Genomic DNA, 20,528 nt, shown 5'->3' on the forward strand with positions numbered 1-20,528 from the left:
AAGACATACTTGAGAGGTCTGGTTTTGAGAGGAGAATGCAGAAACACATAATGGTTGGGTTGGTATCATAGAATAGCTTAGTTTGGAGGGTTTCCAACCACCCCTGCCATGGATAGAGTTACTACTCACCAGCTCAGGCTGCCCAGGGCTTAAGCCAGCCTGGCCTTGAGCACCTCCAGGGATGGGGCACCCACAGCTTCACTGAGCAGGCCATGCCAGGGCTTCACCACTCTCTGAATAAAAAAATTTCTTCCAGGTCTAACCTAAATCTTCTCTTTCAGTTTAAAACCATTCCTCCTTTTCCTAACACTGTCTGGCCATGAGAGGGACCCAGATTTTTGGATAATTTGGCTTTTTACAAGATGGGCCAGGTGCAAGATGAAAATGTTGAAATGTCTGAAATAATCATTGGTCACTTCTGAAAATCTTGATCAATCTGCTTCACACAGACAAGCATGAAACAGAAATATGCAGCCACTGATACTGCAAGCTATTTGTGTTGAAGAAGATTGTTCAGTGAAGTCTGATAATTTAGATTGAATGAACTTCTTCTCTGAAAGAGTGATCTTTCCATGGATGACCAAACCAGTCACAACTTGCTGAACTTTCAGTGTCCCACTCTGGAAGTTCTCCATTACCTCACTGTTTTACATCTCTCTGATCCCCCTGCAGAGAATCGTTTTTAGGAACAAATTACAGGAACCACTTAGAATCTCATGTGTAGCAATTGTGTGATAGAAAATACATGAAAGAGATCTGTTGTTCTACTCCACAGGCAAACTTGGAGAGGAAGTTGTGTGCTGCTTGCAATGGCAAAAAAGTTGCATTTTCTTCATAAATCTTCCACATCCTAGAATCCCAGAAAGACATTTCTTGTGTTAGCACAAACTCCCTTTGCATAAGCAGATGTTGTTGCAGGGACTTTATGAAAGAGAAATATACAAGAGGAATTTAGAAGTGGAATCTATTCTTTACCCTCTTACTCTCTTTAAGAGAGTGGTGAGGTGCTAGAACAACTACCCAGAGAGCTGTGGATGCCCCGTCCATCCCTGGAGGTGTTCAAGGCCAGGTTGGATGGGGCCCTGGGCAGTCTTTTATAGTATTAAATGTGGAGGTCGGTGGCCCTGCATGTGGTAGGGGGTTGGAGCTTCGTGATCCTTGAGGTTCCTTCCAACCCAAGCTGTTCTATGATTCTATGATTCTGTAAGGATGTAAACCGAGATTACAAAATCAAAGCTTACCTGTATCTTTCCAATTTACTGAGACAGCATGGATGAATGGTGGAAAGATGTGTAATGTAAGAGTAATAGCTAGATTTGGTGCAGGAACAGATACTTTAATGTTTGAGCTTCAAGATTTGGGGCTAACATATCTGTACCTATTTTGAGGAATAAGAGCATTGAATTCTTCAATTTCTCCCAATTTTCCCTCTTCTAACTCCTTTATTCACATTTCCTTTCCCTCACACTCCTCATCCCATTTAAAATAACCAAATTGGCAAGAACAGGCTCATGTCACTTCTCACTTGCTTATGTTGCTAACAGAGAAATCCAAATGAGCCATGCTGCATGTTACTCCTGGGGCCTATTCCTCGAGAAAGCTTTTCTGCTCCCATGGAAGTCAATGGAAGCCTAATTGGTCCCAGATGTTTAGTAATAACAAGCACTTCCTTTTGGTACAGCCAAAAAAAAGCAGTGTTAAAACTGTTAATTAAATGGGTTTGGCTCTGTCGTCAGGTTATTAACTAATTCCAGTCGTGGCAGTCGAGCTAAGACTGTGCCTCAGAAGCAGATGTTATCTTACTGTGCTCAATAAGAAAAGCATGAACTCAGAATATGGCTAAATTGCCCATGTCGGGGCACACAGCACAGCTTGCTTTCACATCAAAGGAAAAGCTCAAGGACTTCAGCACTGGGCTTCCAACTAAGCCCAGGGATTGTTGCTTGTGCAAACTTTCTCCTGAAAGAGTAAGAGCTTGAAAGAAAGCACAATGCTGGCTCTCATTGGCTTTTCACTGTTTGAGCATTGTCCTGAGCAATGTGCTCTCGATGGCCCTACTTGAACAAGAGGATTAGCCCAAATGAGCCCCTCCAATCTCAACCAACCTGTGATTCTGTGACTCAGTGATTTTGTGATTCGCACATATTGGACCACTATGGCACGGTCCTGCCAAGTAGCTTTGCCAACATCATTATTCCAACATCATTTGTGTACATCTTCATCAGATCTCCTTTACGTTCATTGCTTGTACTCTAATATATATATCCCATCTGGGATTGGAAGTCATAGACCTAAAGTCTGAACACCATAGAAAGAATAGGAAGACGTAACTTTTCACCTGTGGAGTATTCCAAGCTGGTGCTTTAATATCTTCACGTCCCTGTGTATTTTACAAAATTCAAAGGTGTTTTTATTGTATAAAATCCCACAACAGAAATGACCAGCTGGTTACTTACACATCTGCTTTAAAAATAGAATTATACATCCTTCTGTAGTGTGTTAATTTTGACATTCACCAGCACGAAGAAAAAAGTAGTGGAGCAGCAATTTGAATTATTTACCTGAACAGGTTTTGGTTTGACTTTTACTTCTCTTATGTGCTGAAATGCACATTTCCTGGCATTAACAGAGAACCCATTATGGCTCCTTTCAAAGCCACTGGGTCCCGTAGATAGGTCATGCTCCTGCTGTTGGAAAGCTTTTTTTTTTCCACTCCAAAAAGGGTGAATCTGCCATCAGAGTACAGGACATAACGTATGTCAGTGTCTGCTTTTTGCAACACAACAGGTTGATCATATTAAACCCATCACAGATTGAAGATCTACAGACTTCTGCTAGCAACCAGTCCTCAGTAGGGAAAGATAGTGGACCTTTGATCTGAATAATGGCCCAGGACTCAGTTCCCTGCATCTTGTTTCACACTTTCGTGTTCAAAACATGTCTAGCCTCCTGTGACCTTTAAAAATAGATATATAATCATCATCTTTTTGCATTGAAATGCAACTGTATGCAGTGAGTTCCCAACAGTTTTCCTTAGAAATACAAACATTTCAGTCCAAAGATAGCCGATTGAAATTCATTCTCTAAGACTTTTCTTTTAGAAAGCGTCCACCCCAGAGATGAATTTCTTCACATTAAACCCAGTTAAATATGTATTGCACAAGAGGGGCAAATTTCTCCTCTTTGAGTTGAACTGTGGACCTGCGACCTTCTGAGCAAGTCTGGGTTCACACCTGAGATTTCTTTTACAGTGAAAGATTCTGTTTTGGGCTGTCCTGGTGATTTTGTGATTTCATTTTAATGTTTAGGAGATCTCATTTCTGAGGTTTTTTGGAGAAAAAAACCACATACACACACACAAATCTCAGTGTAAGGAGTAACATCTCATAGAGTTAAACTAGTTTGAGAAGGGCTTTCCTATTCAGCTGATGTCATCAACTGGCATAAAAAAAAAGTGATTGCTATAACACTATGGATATCTATAGTGTTGTATGTATATATATATGTATATATGAAGCCTCTCTATGGAGGTGACATCAACAAAGCATCTCTGAGTTTAGCGAAATGTCTCCTGATTTAGAGGGCTTTCTCTTTTGGTCTGGTTTGAATCACATCTCCCTCACAACCACAGGGCTTTACAGAGTCTACTATAGCTCTGTGAACATTTAGGCAGGTCTGCTTGTGAACAAAGCAAATGCAGAATGTGGTAAACTCTCCCTTAACTCCCTGCAACCCTATAGTGGGGTAGTTCAGGGGAGCTGTGAAACTGCCTTAAAATCCACAGTTAAAAGTCAAGGAGAAGAATTTTACTCTTCATTTCTACACGGCGGCAGTGTAGCACCTGATTTCTTCGGTTTTCAAGGCAATCTCTGTGCTATGCTTTAAACTGTTGACTGAAGGTCTGCCTGCGAAAGCAAAAGAACGAACCCACAGCGATGATGATCACGGATAAAACCAACACAACTGTTAATATAATAAGGAAGTTGATTTTCTTTAGATCCTCTTTTTCACAGTCTTCTGGTTTGATGTTCCCAATGTGCATTTCCTCCTGGTATCCAAAGTTCTGGGTATATTGGCACATTAGATGCTCTATGTTTGAGATCTGGACGTTTTTGTTCTGGATCATCAATGACAGCCAAATGTTCCCACAGCAGTTGAGTGGGTTACCAGTGAGATACAAGTTTTTAAGAGAATTTTCTAATGCTAAAATATTGCTGTTCTGTAATGTACTAAACCTATTGTTCCGTAGGTCCAGAACTTCCAGTGGAGAGCCACTGCCCCACTTGGGCAGCCAACTCAGCTGATTTTCAGAGAGGTTTAAGTGTCTAAGGTGACTAAAACAAGGCAAGTCGATATTTAATTCTATCAGGCTATTGCCATGTAAATGCAAGTATTCAAGTGACTGTTCCAGTCCGGATAGCGCGTTAACTTCAATTGTCAACCCCGGGTTCATGGAAAGATCCAAGAAAATCAGGGAAGTCTTGAAGAAAGTGTGTGATGGTAGGATGCTCAGCATGTTGTCAGCTAGAAACAAGTGCTGAAGAGCAGGAGCATCAACAAATGATATGCAACCATTTTCCTCTCCGGCGAGTCTTTGCTTTGCTAATCCTGAGTACATGCTGCAAAGAGTGATGTTGTTGCTCTGTAGGTTGAGCCATCTGAGGCTTGGAAGTCTTGAGAAAATGTCAAATTGGAGGGTTTGAAGATGGTTGTTTTGAATATAGAGCTCCTTCAAATTCCACAGTGTGTCGGCATGTAGGAGGAGGCTCTGCAAAGCGTTGTAGCTCAAATCGAGGACAGTTAAGGAGACCAACGTACTGTCAGAAGTTACTTCAAAAGTCTGTAGACAGTTTTTACTGAGGTTAAGGGTGTGAAGAGACATCATGGATTCAAAGAACTCATCCGGAATGGATTTGATTTCATTGTAGCTTAAGTCTAGGTATACAAGTTGGGATAAATTAAGAGAACTTTTGTTTCTGCTTTGCTTCTGATCAAGAAGATGAAAAGGAGCATCTAGCCATTCATTCTCCATGTAGTCCATTTTATTATGAGAGGATTCAGCTGTGAGCTGAATTAAATTCTTTGATAAATTCAGAGTTACCAGCTTGTTCACCTGAGGGAAGACTGGGAAGCGAAGCAGTTTGTTTTCACTCAGATCCAGGCATCTTAAGCTGTACTCGTCATCTGATGCTGTGGTATGGAAGGATTCAATGCTGTTCCTGCTGAGGTCAAGTATCTCCAACTGCCTGAGGTTAAAATCAGAGATGCAAGTAATTGAATTCATGGAGAGATTCAGTCTGGAAAGATTCAGTAGAGTCTCAAAAGCACCTTCTTCAATTTCCATGATGATATTACTCTGAAGATCTATCTCCATAAGACTGGGAGATCCCTGAAACATCTTGTGTGATATCATTATAATACTGTTACCTGCCAGTGAAAGATAGCGCAGTGCTGGAGCTTGTTTAATGAAATATTCAGCCATCCCATTGTAGAGACTGTTGTGAGACAAGTCCAGTATCTCCACCTTGGGTAAAAGTCCAATCCCTTCTGTCCCAATCTGAGCAAGCTCATACAAGTTGTTATTAGCTAAATTTATTTCCAGCAAACTTGTCATGTGTGCAAAGACTCCAGGCGTGATGAAGCTTATCTGGTTGGAGCTTAAATCGAGGCACTGGAGGGAAGCGTAGAGGGGCAAAGGCATTTCAGGGATGCTTTGTATCAGATTTCCAGATAGATCTATCTTGTTTACATTTGGATGGAGCTCACGAGGGATTTGGTGAAGGTCTTTGTTGTGGCAAAATGCCTGCAAGTTTGCCTGCCAAAAAAAAAAAAAAGAGAGAAAATGGGAGGTCACCTGACAGATGAAAAACATATTTGTGTGAAATTTAAAGAAAATAATATTCAATAACCAGTAAGGTCCATCTCATATAATTTTCTTTGAGCATTCATACATTAAGCACAATCATTCTAATGCTTCTTCGCAGCTAACTGTTAGCACTCCTTTCATTTCATATACCTAACTTAAACCAGTAGAGTTGTATCTGTGTATATCATCTACTACATATTCTCCTTTTTCCCAGGCTTATTTTAATAGTTCCAATTTTCCTCATTTCCATTGTAATCAAGCACTTTTTCCTCACTTCTCATCTTTGCCTTTCTCAGCTTTATTCTAAATCACTCTAATGGATTCTGCAAACTCTATGTGCAAGAAGTGGTACTAAGAAGGGCTCCTCTCTGTTGGCAGCATAGTTCCCAAAGCAGGGACATGGAAGATAAAGATTAGTATGGTACAAATCATAAGCTCTCTCTTTGTTAGTCACGCCCCTCAAGTATTTGATTTTGCCTTCCTTTAGAGCCATGGCTTAGATAAGCAATGTGCCCCTAACAAACTGAGTCGTTCAACTATTCATACACTACTGATACAAACTTCCAAACTCTTTTTGTTTATGCTCTACATAGGAAACCTTTTCCTAAGGCAATAATTCCTATTTCTTCTCATGGGGTGCATTCCTTATGCTCCCTCCATATGCTTCATCCCCATGTATCATCCATACTGGACATAATGGTGTTGGACATTAGGAACAATTTCTCTGAAAGAGTGGTTGGGCACTGGAACAGGCTGCTCAGGGAATTGATGTTGTCAGCATCCCTGGAGGTGTTCAAGAACAGTGAAGATGTGGTACTTAGAGACATGATTAGTGGGCAGTATTGCTGGACAGTTTGACTAGTTGAACTTAGAGATCATTTCCAATCTTAATGATTCTATGCTTGTATGAATGCAGCAGGGAAGACAAATCATGGAAAGCCAGTTTGAGGAGAAAAAGTTATGTGGTGATGGTCACAACTTTTTTCACCCACTTCCCAGCAACAGGGCGGAGGAAAATTCAATTTCATCAACTTCATCTCCTAAATACATGCCTGTTTAATTGCACCTAAGATTGAATCCATGTCCAAAGGAAAATTTGGAATGTGTGTTCATAAGGAACCCTGGCAACACTGAGATAATCATCCTCGCATAAATGTCAAGCTGTATTTTGTTATTAAGGAGAACACACAGCAGTGGAAGGAAGTGGAATGCAAAAGGCTTAGACAGCATTTAATCTACTGGAAGAAAACTCTTGTTATGAATGTATATGGGTGACCGGGTCATGTACTGTTTGTAGAAAGATCAGAAAGAAAGAAAGAAAAAAAAATCTGATGAATTTTAACTTCTGTGAAAAAGAATCCAGATTCCATGACGTAAAGCTCTGCATTAGCTTTTCCAACATTACAGAAACATTAATTTAAAAAAATATTATAAACCATATGTTTCATGTGAGCTTCTAGTTGAATGAAGTGACGGATCTGCTTAGGAGAAGTGGGGCAATGGTCCATATTTTGTGACCCTCTTTTGCATCATGAGAGTTTTGAAGAGCACATAAAAATGTGATGGAGAATTGTAAGACTCATTTAAATGCCAGATATACACAGGCTTCTCCACAGTCCTTCCCGTGGTCTAACCTTCCCAAAGATCTGATTTTCCAATTGGACTTGATGATCTGGGGTTGGACTTGATGATTTTGAAGGTCTTTTCCAACCCAAGCAATTCTATGACTCTGTGATTCTGGGATTAAATCACACACTTTGAGTACACTCTGCACCCTCTGAGTAACCAGCAACATCCATTGCCCACCAATGCCATTCAGGTTTTCATTGAAGGCCATGATGGAGAACTCAGTCCCAATTCACCACTTCCCCACAATCTTGCAAGATTGGGCCTTTAATCTGCGTGCACTGAACTCTCCAAGCGATAAAAGGGTCTGAAAAAATCTGTACCTCACAGTGTCTGATGTTTGTTCCTATAACATTTTACCTCCCGATTTTCATTGGTTTCACTATTTTGATCATCGCTGAATTTCTTTACTAGTCTGTTCTACACCATCTTTTTTCCCTTTTGGGCTCAAATTGCATGAATCTCATTATCCTCAGCACCAGAAGGGAAAAATGAAGTGCATCTCAATGGGACTGAGCAAACAGTGTCTGTTTCTGTGTGTATCTCTCCTTCTCCCCCTGTAGCTCAGTGAGTTGGCTGGAGAAGTTTGTGTCACCCTCATGTTCCCACTTAATCATCTCTGTTGATGCTGTCACTGGATTATTTAAAGCCCATTGGGAGGAGTGTGGAACACTTGGTTCATTTCATGTTTGTCTTCTGGTGAAAAAAATGACCCTACAACTCAAAAGTTGACCATCGTTTGAATTCTGACTCCAGTCCTTCACAGGGTGGAAGTTGTCACCCATCTTAGTGACAGCCCTGCAAACAAAGCAGTTGGATCCAAGGCCTTGTTCCTCTGTATCTTCTCATGGGTGTTGGAGCCAAAGAATTTGGGCTGGAGCTATCTGGGGCCAGCTTGTATGTTCTTTAGAAGTGCTGTCCAGGTAAAGGCTTCACCACACAATGCAATCTGCATATGCATCACGTGTGGGCTGATAACCCATGATAACCAGTATGATATATTGTTGCATGACACTGATGCAAACTAATACAAAATTTTATGAAAACCTTTCCCTTGTATGTTTTATTGGAAGATTTTCTTTGTCAGTTAACGTGAATTAGCAGATGCATCTTTTTTTAGGAGGAAGAACTTGTGAAAAATTCTCTCCTTGGTAGGCAATGTGAGCTAGGAAGAACTTTTTAACATTGAAGCTGCACCTTCTTGTCTTGTAAGGGAGTAGATGGCTGGCTCTGACCTAGCTCAGTAGAAAGGTAATGGCTTTAAGGGACATTTTACCTCCTAAAGCCTTACAAGATCAATGCAACTACAAGAACATGAGCAATGAGATGCCCAGGTCTCTGAGTTACGCCTCTTCCAGGAGAACTGGGATGAAACTTTCCAATTCTGAGCCTTTCTTATCTTAAAGGTGCCACTGCAGGGAAGGTAACATGTAAAAAAAAGATGCTGTGATAAAAAATCATTCTATGAAATAAGTGGAAGTCCCAGTGGGCACATCAGCAAGCCCAGGAACCTCTTTATGCTGCATGGAAATGTGTTTAGATTTACACCCTCCTCCTTCCATTGGATGAAATGCTCAGCAAATGAAGAGTGCCAAAGCTGCACTGACTTTAACAGTGCTGAGCTGTTAATTTATACCAGATGAGCATCCCAACCCCCAGCTGTGGCCAGACCTGAATTTATCCCAGACTCATTGCGTACAGCCTTGGATTTTTGGCCTGTGCAACTGGCCTGTTGGAAGCAGTTTACAGTGGAGTGGTGGAAACAAGCATGTGTTTACTTCTCAGCAATCAGCCTGATCTGTGACCCATCAAGAAATGGGACAGAGTGAAATCTGCTCAGATTATTGCATGTCTCGCCTGGCATTCATGTGACTATGATACATGGGACCCAAGCTGTCATGTTTACAGTGGGTTCATCAGTCTTCCCTTGGCAGCCAATGAGCTGAGATATCCAGCCACCTTCCCAAGATCTTTTTATATATACTAGGTCTTAATTTCTCTGGAATTCAGGAAGCAGAGCAATGCAGCAGGGTGGGCAGGAATGGAATGAGTCCCATAAGGGAGATGTGTACAGCTAGCAAATTATTTTTTTTCCCTATTTTGGAAATTCTCAAGGATTTGTGCTGAACAGCTTCAACATTAAAAAAAAAAAAAAAAAAAAAAAAAAAAAAAAGTATTTTTAAATGGCATGCTACTGTCAGCAGCACTTGTATAGGAGAAAGTTCAGCTATGAATAATATTTATAATATTGTACCAGGTGCCTGCAAAAATCCAAGGAGAAAATTTTGTACAGGAGCCAAAGGCTTTGTCACTTTTTTTAGAAGTCAGGTGTGACTCCCTGACAGCAATGCTTTGTCAGGGCAGAGGTCAGTCACAATGATATTACAAAGGCTGCTGTAGATGTATTTCACAGAAGCAGCTTTATTTAAAGCACAGAGAACTTAGGCCTGATATAAAGAAGTGGATTTCAGGTCTAAGCTCCCTCTCTGCCTCAGTCACAGGATGCCTCTTCAGTCTTGGGGAAATCAGGTCAAATTTCTTCTAACCAACTACCCTTAGAAAAAACAAAGATGATGTCCTTCCCTTTTTTTCCCCTTGTATGTGCTGTGGCTGCAATGAGAAATGGTCATAACCCAAGAGCAGTCTTCAGAACATCTACTAACACAGCAAAGCCCATCTTTGCCAACAGGGAAAACCTTTCCACAGAACTCTCTTTACAGAGAGCATCATTATTTGGGCAGCACCTGTAATGGAGAGCTGCAACCTCATCCAAGATCTCGAGGTGGCCTTACCATTTCACAGGGCATCCCCTCAGCAGGCTGATGATTGGACATCCCTCCATTCACCACTGACAGGAGGAAGACAATGTATAGTCTCATGGTTCTGCAGGGAAATTGGTTATTGTTAGATGTCAAACATGGCACCACAGTCAGTTCATGCATGCATGAGAAAGCTGGCATCAGAAAATCACCTATCACAGAAAAGCACATTTGCAGTACAATAAGTTAGAATCACAAAATAATTAAGGTTGGAAAAGGCCAATAAAATCATCTAGTCCTGTTATCAACATCACCATCATGTCCACTCATAGAATCACAGAATCATTAAGGTGGGGAAAGGCCATTAACCACTGACATATCACAACCGTGTTCCTAAAATTAATGCATCCAACTATGTGTATCCGTGTCTCTTAGAGACAAGCAGGAAATAGAGAGATCTACATAAAGACTTGAAAGAAAGGTTCAGGGCATTTTGTGAGGTTGCCCTGGTGTGATTTATTTCAGCTGCTACCTAGGTGATGCCCCAGTCACTCTCTGAAGTCCAGACACCCAAGCTGGACAGTATCTCTGGTGTCACAGAGAAAGACAACTACTCTAGATTAAGGGACCTCTTAGAGCTCCCACAGAGGCAACTCAGTACTTCAACTGCTCTGGAGTTATAGGTGCCAAGTCCTGATGGAAGTCAAGAACTGTCATTCAGAAACAAGAGTTGGGAGCCACTTCCATTTCAATAACAATAGTTTCCACTTCTCTCATCCCACAGTGTCAAAGAGCTTTTACACACATTAGTCATCACCATGCATCTAGTTTTGTTAATATAAACAGCTTAAATTAATAATGGACTGAGAACCTTTTGTCCAAATGTTAGTTTTCCATTTTACACATCCCAAGTATGGGCAAGCTTTAAAAGACATTTGAAAGCTGATGACTTAAAAAGAGTCAGACATGAAATGGAACAGATCAGAACAAAGAAGTCATTAGAAAAATTTGAAAAGCACTCCAGAAAACAGCGCAGAAATAACTGCAAAAAGAATAATGAGATCTGGAAGACCTGCCAGTGGGCATTGAGGGAAAAGGGAAGTGGTTGAATCACTATCCCTAGATATATTTAAAAACCGTTTGGATGTGGTGCTCAGGGACATGATTTAATGGAGGGTTGTTAGGGCAGTTTGGTTAGGTCGTGGTTGGACTTGATGATCTTTAAGGTCTTTTCCAACCTGACCGATTCTGATTCTATGTTTCTAAATGGACAACCAATTCTATGAGCTCCAGCATGAAAGGTCAATGGCCCCTACATCACTTCTCCCTTAGAAATGCTAAATGAAAGAGTTTTTCAGGAAGAGATGAGAGCCTGTATCTCTCAGGGTGTCCACTAGCCAACAAGTAGTTTGATCTTTGGGATCCCAAAGAGTCATTTAGCTTCTAGCAAATGATGTCAGAGAGGGGAAAAAAGTATCAACATAGTGTTAGGATCACTTTCCAGTTTTTAAAAAGAACTTGTTAACAAGAAGGAAGTCAATTTTTTACATGATAGATGGTGGCAGGACAAAAGGTTTTAAACTAAAAGAGGAAAGATTTTGATTGGATGTAAGGGGAAAGTTTTTCACTGAGCATCTCTGGAGTTGCTCAAGGCCAGGTTGGATGGAACCCTGGGCAGCCTGAGCTAGTGCCTCATTTAGTGGTTGGCAAAACTGCTCATAGAAGGGGTACTGGAACTGGATGATCTTTGAGATTCCTTCTAACCTAAGCCATTCTGTAATTTGATTCACAGAATAGAATTGTTTGAGTTTAGGGATGTGAAAAACAATAAGAAAACCTTCTACAGGTACATTGGCCAGAAGAGACAGGCCAAAACGGGCGTACCTACTTTGGTAAATTTAAAAGGAGAACTGGCTTCAACAGATGAAGAGAAAGCTGAGGTGCTGAATGAGTTCTTCACCTCGGTCTTCACTGGTGGCCAGGATTCTAGTCTTTTTCACGTCCCTGAACCCTGCATCCCCAAACCTCTATGTGGGGACCAAGGAGGTAAATCCCTCCCCACTGTAAGGGCAGAGCAAGTCCGAGAGTGCCTCCTTAGACTGAATGAATACAAGTCTATGGGGCCAGATGGCGTGCATCCCAGGGTCCTGAAGGAGCTGGCTGAGGTGGTTGCCGAGCCGCTCTCCATCATATTTGAGAAGTCGTGGCTGTCAGATGAGGTCCCGGACGACTGGAGGAAGGGTCACATCACTCCCATATACAAGAAGGGGAGCAGGGAGGACCCGGGGAACTACAGGCCAGTGAGTCTCACCTCCGTGCCTGGGAAGATCATGGAACAGATCCTCCTGGACAACGTGCTCGATCACACAAAGAATGAGCATGTGATCCGAGACAGCCAGCACGGCTTCACCAAAGGAAGGTCATGCCTAACTAATCTTGTGGCCTTCTATGATGGAGTGACGGCATTGGTGGACGAAGGGAAGGCGACCGATGTCATTTACCTGGACCTGAGCAAGGCCTTTGACATGGTCCCCCACCACATCCTCATCTCCAAATTGGAGGGAAGTGGATTTGATGGGTGGACGACCCGATGGATAAGCAATTGGTTGAAAGGCCGCAGACAGAGAGTGGTGGTCAATGGCTCTATGTCCAGGTGGAGGCCGGTAACAAGTGGTGTCCCCCAAGGGTCTGTCTTGGGACCGGTGCTCTTTAACATCTTTATTAATGACATCGATGAGGGAATTGAGTGCACCCTCAGCAAGTTTGCTGACGACACCAAGCTGAGTGGTGCAGTCGATACGGTGGAAGGAAGGGATGCCATTCAGAGGGACCTCGACAGGCTGGAGGGCTGGGCTCGGGTGAACCTAATGAGGTTCAACACGGCAAAGTGCAAGGTTTTGCATTTGGGCCGGAAGAACCCCAGGCACCCGTACAGGCTGGGAGGAGTGGTCCTTGAGAGCAGCTTGGCAGAGAAGGACCTGGGGGTCCTGATGGACGAGAGACTGAACATGAGCCAGCAGTGCACTCTGGCAGCTCGAAAGGCAAATGGGATCCTGGGCTCCATCAGGAGAGGGGTGGTCAGCAGGGACAGGGAGGTGATTGTCCCTCTCTACTCAGCTCTTGTGAGGCCCCATCTGGAGTACTGTGTCCAGGTGTGGAGCCCTCAGTACAAGAAAGACATTGAGATTTTGGAAAGGGTCCAGAGGAGGGCGACTAAGATGATCAGGGGGCTGGAGCACCTCCCCTATGAGGACAGGCTGAGGGAGTTGGGCTTGTTCAGCCTGGAGAAGAGAAGGCTGCGGGGTGACCTCATTGCAGCCTATCAATACCTGAAGGGAACCTACACCCACGAGGGGAGTAAACTCTTCAAAAGGGCTGACAACAGCAGGACTAGGGGAAATGGATCCAAGTTGAAGGAGGGAAGATTTAGGTTGGATGTTAGGGGGAAGTTCTATACAAGGAGAGTGGTTAGGCCCTGGAACGGGCTGCCCAGGGAGGTTGTGGATGCCCCGTCCTTGGATGTGTTTAAGGCCAGGTTGGACAGGGTCCTGGGCAACCTGATCTGAATGTGTGTGTTTGGTGGCCCTGCTAGGCAGGGGGGTTGGAACTACATGATCCTTGAGGTCCCTTCCAACCCGGGTGATTCTGTGATTCTGTGATTCTGTGAGTTGGAAGGGACCTTTAAAGGCCATCTGGTCTAACTCTTCTGCATTGAACAGGAACACCCACAGCCCAATCAGGTGCCCAGAGCCCCATCCAGCCTGACCTTGAGTGTCTCCAGGGATGAGACATCCACAATCTCTCTGGGCAACCTGTTTCAGTGCTTCAAGTGTTAGTTAGGATATGGAAAGCACAGTCCTGTGAAGCTGGAGACGGCAAATCCTTCAATCCAAAGCAATCTGGTAGGAATTCAGATTCTCAGACTTTGTCAAAGTGCTTTCAGCTCTGCTTTATTGGATGGGAAAATTATATGCTCAGGGACTCTATCTCATTTAAAGTGAATAAGTTTTATTAAAGCTGTGGTCACCACTGATGTGAGCTCCAGATAACACCTCTTTATGACACCCTCTATAGCAAACATGCTGAATGTGTCTGCATTAATACAACTTCTTCATTCAACCCCTTACAGAAAAATATAAGCTGATCCTGTCCATATCCCAAGCCACACAGACACATGCCAGCTCCCAAATGGAAGCAACATAGCAGTGCTTAGCTAGCATGGCTCATAAGCCTTTCCAGGAGTGAGCCTGCATCCTGCAAGCTCCAACTGTACACCAATCCCATTCTCACTTGCCTCCAAAAGATAGCAAACGTCAGTGGCTTCCACCCATAAAATGTCATGAAGCTGGAAACAAAAGAGAGGAGATAGGATCGTTCCCAGCTGGTGGAGATCCCTCCACTTAGTCACTGCTTGAGAGATGCAGCTGAGAGCCGTGCTTCCATGCAGCAATGGCAGTTGTTCAACAGTGATAACAATTGGTTGACTAAGGGATTAATCTCCTGAGGGTTCCATCAGGTCAGTGCTCAACATGGCAGTAAATTCTGCTCAGGAGATGCACACCAAGACCTTACAAGTGGGTTCTGTGTCTTAGCACACCGTATCCTAGCTGGGCGTATTTGTATAAACTTCTGAGTGAAACAATGCACATCTCTTCCCAACCAGAGAAAGAGGTATGTACTGGGAAAAGGGGAACTAGATCTTTAATTCATGCTTTGTTTTTCAGATTGCATATCCCTTGCAGTTTAGAGGGACAACTAATGATGAAAAATGATCCGGGATCCAGAGATGAAAGAGCTTGGAGCTTGTCTTTGGAGCTCAGCAGCAGGATAAGAAGCCTGTTCCTCTTTCTAAAATTAGACCAAGGATGTTCATTCTCATTTCTTTTAATTAATGTTTGCAAAATGCTTCACAATCATCCCATGGAAGAAGGAATTGCTTGTACCACCATCTATGATGTCTCTGCTGCTCTTACTCCATTCTCCATTGCTCAGACTACAGGGGGTGTTCGCCTGGGGATGCTGTGCAAGAGGGATTGCGTGGGAGTGAGAGGAGAAAATGATGTTTGTTGTTTGGGTTTGCTGAAACTGAGAGAAAAGACAAACACGCTGATGATGTGTGAATTATAAGGCTTTACTCAGAGCCTTCGAACGAAAATTATTTCTGCCTAAATCCAACAAATTAAGATGATGAAATCTCCATGGATGTCACCCACAAAAGGCACCATCCCGATGGACATTGTGCAACTCATGCAGTTTGCTTTGTCCTCTCTTGTCACGATATAAAAATGATCCCTTTTCATTTTAAATGATAACCTTAGCAAAATCCTTGTCTTAACGTGTTCTTAAACTTCATAAATTATACATTTACAAAGCAATTTGGAAATTGAAGTATCTGAACGCACGAACATGACTTAATGTCTTACTACATAAAATAGATCTGTAGTATCAAGGACTCTGCCCCTCAAAGTGTTTCTGTGTTAGCTGTCACCTTGGAGCTCTGAAGCTGCAGAACATGATGTTTTCCCTACAAATATGAGTCGTAGAATCATAGAATCATAGAATCATAGAATGGCCTGGGTTGAAAAGGACCACAATGATCATTGAATTTCAACCCCCTGCTATGTGCAGGGTCGCCAACCACCAGCTCAGGCTGCCCAGAGCCACATCCAGCCTGGCCTTGAATGCCTCCAGGGCTGAGGCATAGAATCATTAAGGTTGGAAAGACCTCTAAGATCACCAAGTCCAACCCCAACCCATCCCCACAATGCTCACCAACCATATTCCTCAGTGCCACATCCTCACAGTTCTTGAACACGTCCAGGGATGCTGACTCCACCACCTCCCTGGGCAGCCTGTGTCAATGTGTTGCCACTCTTTCCAGGCCCATTTCTTCCACACAGACTCTCAGGCACCCTGTCCCAAACCTGTAGCGTTGTTGTGATGCACCTGTAGTGATGTAAATGCAAGACCTGGCTCTTGCTCTTGCTGAAACTTATATAATTGTCCTCCACCTATTGGTGCATCCTGTCCAGATCTCTCTATAAGGCCTTCCTAACCCCAGGCAGATGAACACTTCCTCCCAGCTTGGTGTCATCTACAAACTTACTGAGGGTGTACTCAATCCCCATCTCCAGATCATCAATAAAGATATTAAACAGGATGGGTCCCAACACTCACAGAAATTCTCCTCCTGAGGCATTTTTCAGTTTTCAGCTGCCCAGCTGAGGAGCTCCTCCTGCTTATGCTTCTAAACAATATCTAGACCTACTACAGCAATATTTGGTATGACACAGTGCTGTGTCCCAATGTCTCTTCCCTCTTGGCAGGTCACAGCTATCCACTGAAGGCTTACAAAAGCCCCATTGTTCTGCTGTAGGACATCAAAACCCAATCCTGTTGCAGTTTTCCATATGTGAGAATTACTCAGTCTCATCTACAGTTGTAAAATTGAAGTGGATTAAATGGGTGATTCTCCCGAGAATTCTTATCAAGTAGGTCAATAGAAAAAGTGTATAGAAAAAGCACAGTACTCATGCCATGTCAGCATGTTCAGAGATGGAAGGGCATAGGCAATGATTTACCCCCAAAACATATCTGAAAACCAAGGAAGAGGTCAGATTTAAACACAGTTCATTCAGTTCCGACTGCAGAACAACACTTACTTCCATCTCTTTTACGGTATTAAACCTGAGACCATTCACATATGCTATTTGCAGTTAACAATACCAGACCTTCCAAATTTTCCCTAAAAGTAATTCTTGTTGCTGCTTAGGCAATTAACAGTGATGTTCTCCTGTGCTAAAGAAGGATTATATTTGAACTGCAGAATCCTAGAATCACAGAATCATAGAATACCCTGCAGTGGAAGGGACCCACAAGGGTTGTCAAGTTTAGCTCTTTCTAGAGAAGACATCAAGTATAAACAAAACTCCCCAGGTCTGGTACTTATTTACACAAGAAGATTTGCTGCTCTGTTAGAATCATGAAATCTTTTAATAGTTAAGGTTGGTAATGACCACAAAGATCAGTAAGATCAATCCCAACACACTCCTCCCATGCCCACTGACCATGTCCTTCAGTGCCACATCTCCATGGCTCTTGAACACCTCCAGGTACGATGACTCCACCACCTCCCTGGGCTCCTGTGACAATACATAACCATTCTTCCTAAGAATAAACTTTTCCTAATATCCAGCCTGAGCCCTCACAGTAAAAAGAGTCCTCAGGTTTAAAAAGAGTGAATATTCCACATTTACCTGGTTCCAATGGCTTCTCACATCCCCATACACTGCTTGTCATCACTTTAAAAAGCATATCCAGCCCTCCAACAAAGATTCAGCCCTGATAGAAAGAAATTAATCTTCAGATTCACCTTCACCCGTTTGAGACACCAAGAGACAACTTCAGATTGAAGACATTCTCAGGGAAACAACCTCATGTGGGTCAGTGTCTGCTTTTAGTTAAGTCGCTGGTCTTCCTGCTGCCTTTTGCTGTGTCCTACAGCAACCACTGTGAGTTCAGAGCAGCGTCATTCCCTGCGCAGCATCCTGAGGTCCTCACGCCAGGCAGGGGAGGAAACAAGGATTTTTTTACAGGGAAGCTTCTGGGATTGAGGCGTGGGGAATGAGTGACTTATTGTCACCAATGCCATTGTTTGGCTGCACACGCAGGGTGGGCGGAATGTTTATTTTAGGGTTTTGTGTCTGTGTGTTTCATTCCTGAAGGGTTGCAGCCTCTGACCCCTGCACCTAAAACACATGTAGGAAAACAGCTGCTTGGGGGTTAAAGGTTTAAATATCAAGGCTGATAAACAGAAAGCCCGTAATCTTCAAATCTGAACTCTTCCTCTTGTTTTTGCTGCCCACAGCGTCCTATGATCTGATGGCAGGATGGGCGTTCTGTGTCTAGAATCATCAGAGTTGGCAAAGCCCACCCATGATCATCCAGTCCATCGCCTAGTCAGCTACAGTGCACCTGAACTGAAGATTTATTGGGGTTTTCCAGGCATAAAGCAAGGCTTCAGGAGATTGATAGAGTCGGAGTGGTCCAAGCTTCTGTACATCGTACTGCTCAGTGTTGCCAACCTATTAGTAGAAAATCCTATTGCAAAAGGGATGCTTTTGCTGTGATGTTTGCGGGCTCTGCTTTTTATTTATTATTTTCTGCTGCCCTCTAGGGCTGGAGCAGCAGTCTAATTGCTGGTTTCCTCACTTCCTTTTTCTAATTTTGGACTGATTTTGGAAAACACTCCTTTACACTGATTTCACCACTCTTGTCCCCCAGGCTCAGGAGCCGGAAGTGTTGCAACACGCTTTTCCTGTGGTTGGGATACACCAGAACTGGGCTCTTATCAAACTGTTTGCTTGCAGTGCACCCCAAAATGAGAGATTAAATGCTATGAAGATGTGTCAGTATGTGTGTAGCTGGGAAGGGGTACAGTTAGGTACAGAAGATAGAAAAGCACAGGCTTAACTCTCAACAGAAATGCCTGCCAGTGAGAATGTCACTAACCTGGACCTGAGGACCATTGTGGTGTCTGAAGGTTACAATGCCTTTTGGATGCTCTGGGTTGCATCATCAGCATCATGCAATACTGCTTGAAACTTGCAAATACTTTCGCAAAGAAAACATCATGTATCAAATATCCAAAAAAAAAAAAAAAAAAAAAAAAAGATCAAAAATGTCAAATATTTTTCCTTCAGAAAGAGCACATTCAGGTTAGGTATCAGGAAAAAAGTACAAGAAAGACAGGGAGCTGTTGGAGAGGGTCCAGAGGAGGGCCACAAAGATGATCAGAGGGCTGGAGCACCTCCCCAGTGAGTTCAGGCTGAGGGAGCTGGACTTATTCAGAAAAGAAGGCTGCAGGGTGACCTCATTGCAGCCTTTCAATACCTAAAGGGAGCCTACAAACAGGAGGGGAATCAACTCTTTGAAAGGGTTGATGAATGCAGGACAAGGGAAAATGGTCTGAAGTTGAGGGAGGGGAGATTTAGGCTGGATGTCAGGCAGAAATTCTTTACAGAGGGAGTGGTGAGGTGCTGGAACAGCTGCCCAGAGAGGCTGTTGATGTTCCATCCCTGGAAGTGCTCAAGGCCAGATTGGATGGGGCCCTGGACAGCCTGGTCTAGTATTGAATGTGGAGGTTGGTGGCCCTGTTGGTGGCAGGGGGGTTGGAGTTTGATGATCCTTAAGGTCCCTTCTAACCCTGGCCATTCTGTGATTCTGTGAAAAATTATTCTCCAGAAGAGTGGTAATGCACTGGCCAAGGCTGCCAGGGAGGTGATGGAGACATCCTTGGAGACATTCAATAACCATGGAGGTGTGGCACTAAAGGACGTGGTCAGTGGGCATCGTGGGGATGGGTTGGGGTTGAACTTGATGCTCTTAATGGTTGTTTCCAACCTCAGTGATTCTATGATTAAATCTGACTTGTATTTGGAGATGGAATACAAATCTACCTACAACAAAGAGTGGTGAGTGCCTTGAATGACTGCAGCCTCGCATTCTCTGATGCCTGAATCTTCAGAGCACTTTGCCAAGCTTGAATTTGCTGGTAAAATCACAGGGTTACATTGCATTTCTTTACCTTAGGCTGATTTATTGAGTGGCCACACAGTTGTGTCATCTCAACTGTGAAGATGAGCCTGGACAGAAACAAATGGCAAAGCAGGAGGGAAGGGCATGCACTGATTCTGCTGCTCAGGACTTTACGTCATTAAAACCACTGCCTTACGGGCACAGCAATCACCCTGGGAACGATCAGCCATAGCGAGATCCTTACTATCTTTGCCCTCTTTCATAAAAAGGATCAGAAAACAAAAGCTTCAGACCCTGGAGCCTTTGGATGACTTCCTATTGTCAATATTTTCATGCTGTTTTCTACCCAGCAGTTTACACCTTAAAAGGCTTTTGAACCATGTGTACTTGGCATCTGCAGTCTCTGTCCCCAGAGGTGTAGGGTCCAGGAAAGGTCCAGAAAAGGGTAGATATAGCACTGAGGGACATGTTTAATGCTCATGGTAGGTTGGACTTGTTGATCTTTCCAATCTCAATGATTCAATGCAGTATCCATCAGATGGATTGGGTGGTGCTCAAGACCAGGTTGGATGGGGGCTTGGGCAGCCTGAGCTGGTGGGGGGCAACCAGCCCATGGCAGGGGTTGGAATTGGGTGTGCTTTGAGATCACTTCCAACCTAAGCCAATCTATGGTTCTATGATTCTATGATTCTGTGATTCTATGATTCTATGATTCTATGATTCTATGATTCTATGATTCT

The 20,528-nt window shown here is 43.3% G+C and overlaps 1 protein-coding gene across 5 annotated transcripts in view; it reads right to left on the reverse strand.

Annotated features, from left to right (window-relative positions):
• Window positions 1-1,934: 1,934 nt before the first annotated feature.
• The window catches only part of LRRC32 (leucine rich repeat containing 32), a 21,323-nt gene continuing 2,729 nt past the window's right edge, over window positions 1,935-20,528 (reverse strand). Inside the window, exons 1-5 of one of the 5 annotated variants that reach the window (XM_042838208.1) lie at window positions 17,685-17,767; window positions 17,508-17,592; window positions 16,024-16,197; window positions 10,285-10,375; window positions 1,935-5,815 (exon numbers count right to left, since the gene is read on the reverse strand). In XM_042838208.1, the coding sequence (XP_042694142.1) occupies window positions 3,875-5,815; window positions 10,285-10,371 (2,028 nt within the window). In that variant the 5' untranslated portion in view covers window positions 10,372-10,375; window positions 16,024-16,197; window positions 17,508-17,592; window positions 17,685-17,767 and the 3' untranslated portion in view covers window positions 1,935-3,874. Of the gene's footprint in view, window positions 5,816-10,284; window positions 10,376-16,023; window positions 16,198-17,507; window positions 17,768-20,528 lie in introns of those variants that run through there. The other 4 variants (XM_042838205.1, XM_042838207.1, XM_042838209.1 and 1 more) reach the window with 4 other exon arrangements.

This window comes from Centrocercus urophasianus, unplaced genomic scaffold (assembly GCF_019232065.1).
Source record: "Centrocercus urophasianus isolate 14NV4802_14NV808 unplaced genomic scaffold, USGS_Curo_1.0 seq_74, whole genome shotgun sequence".
Taxonomy (NCBI): domain Eukaryota; kingdom Metazoa; phylum Chordata; class Aves; order Galliformes; family Phasianidae; genus Centrocercus; species Centrocercus urophasianus.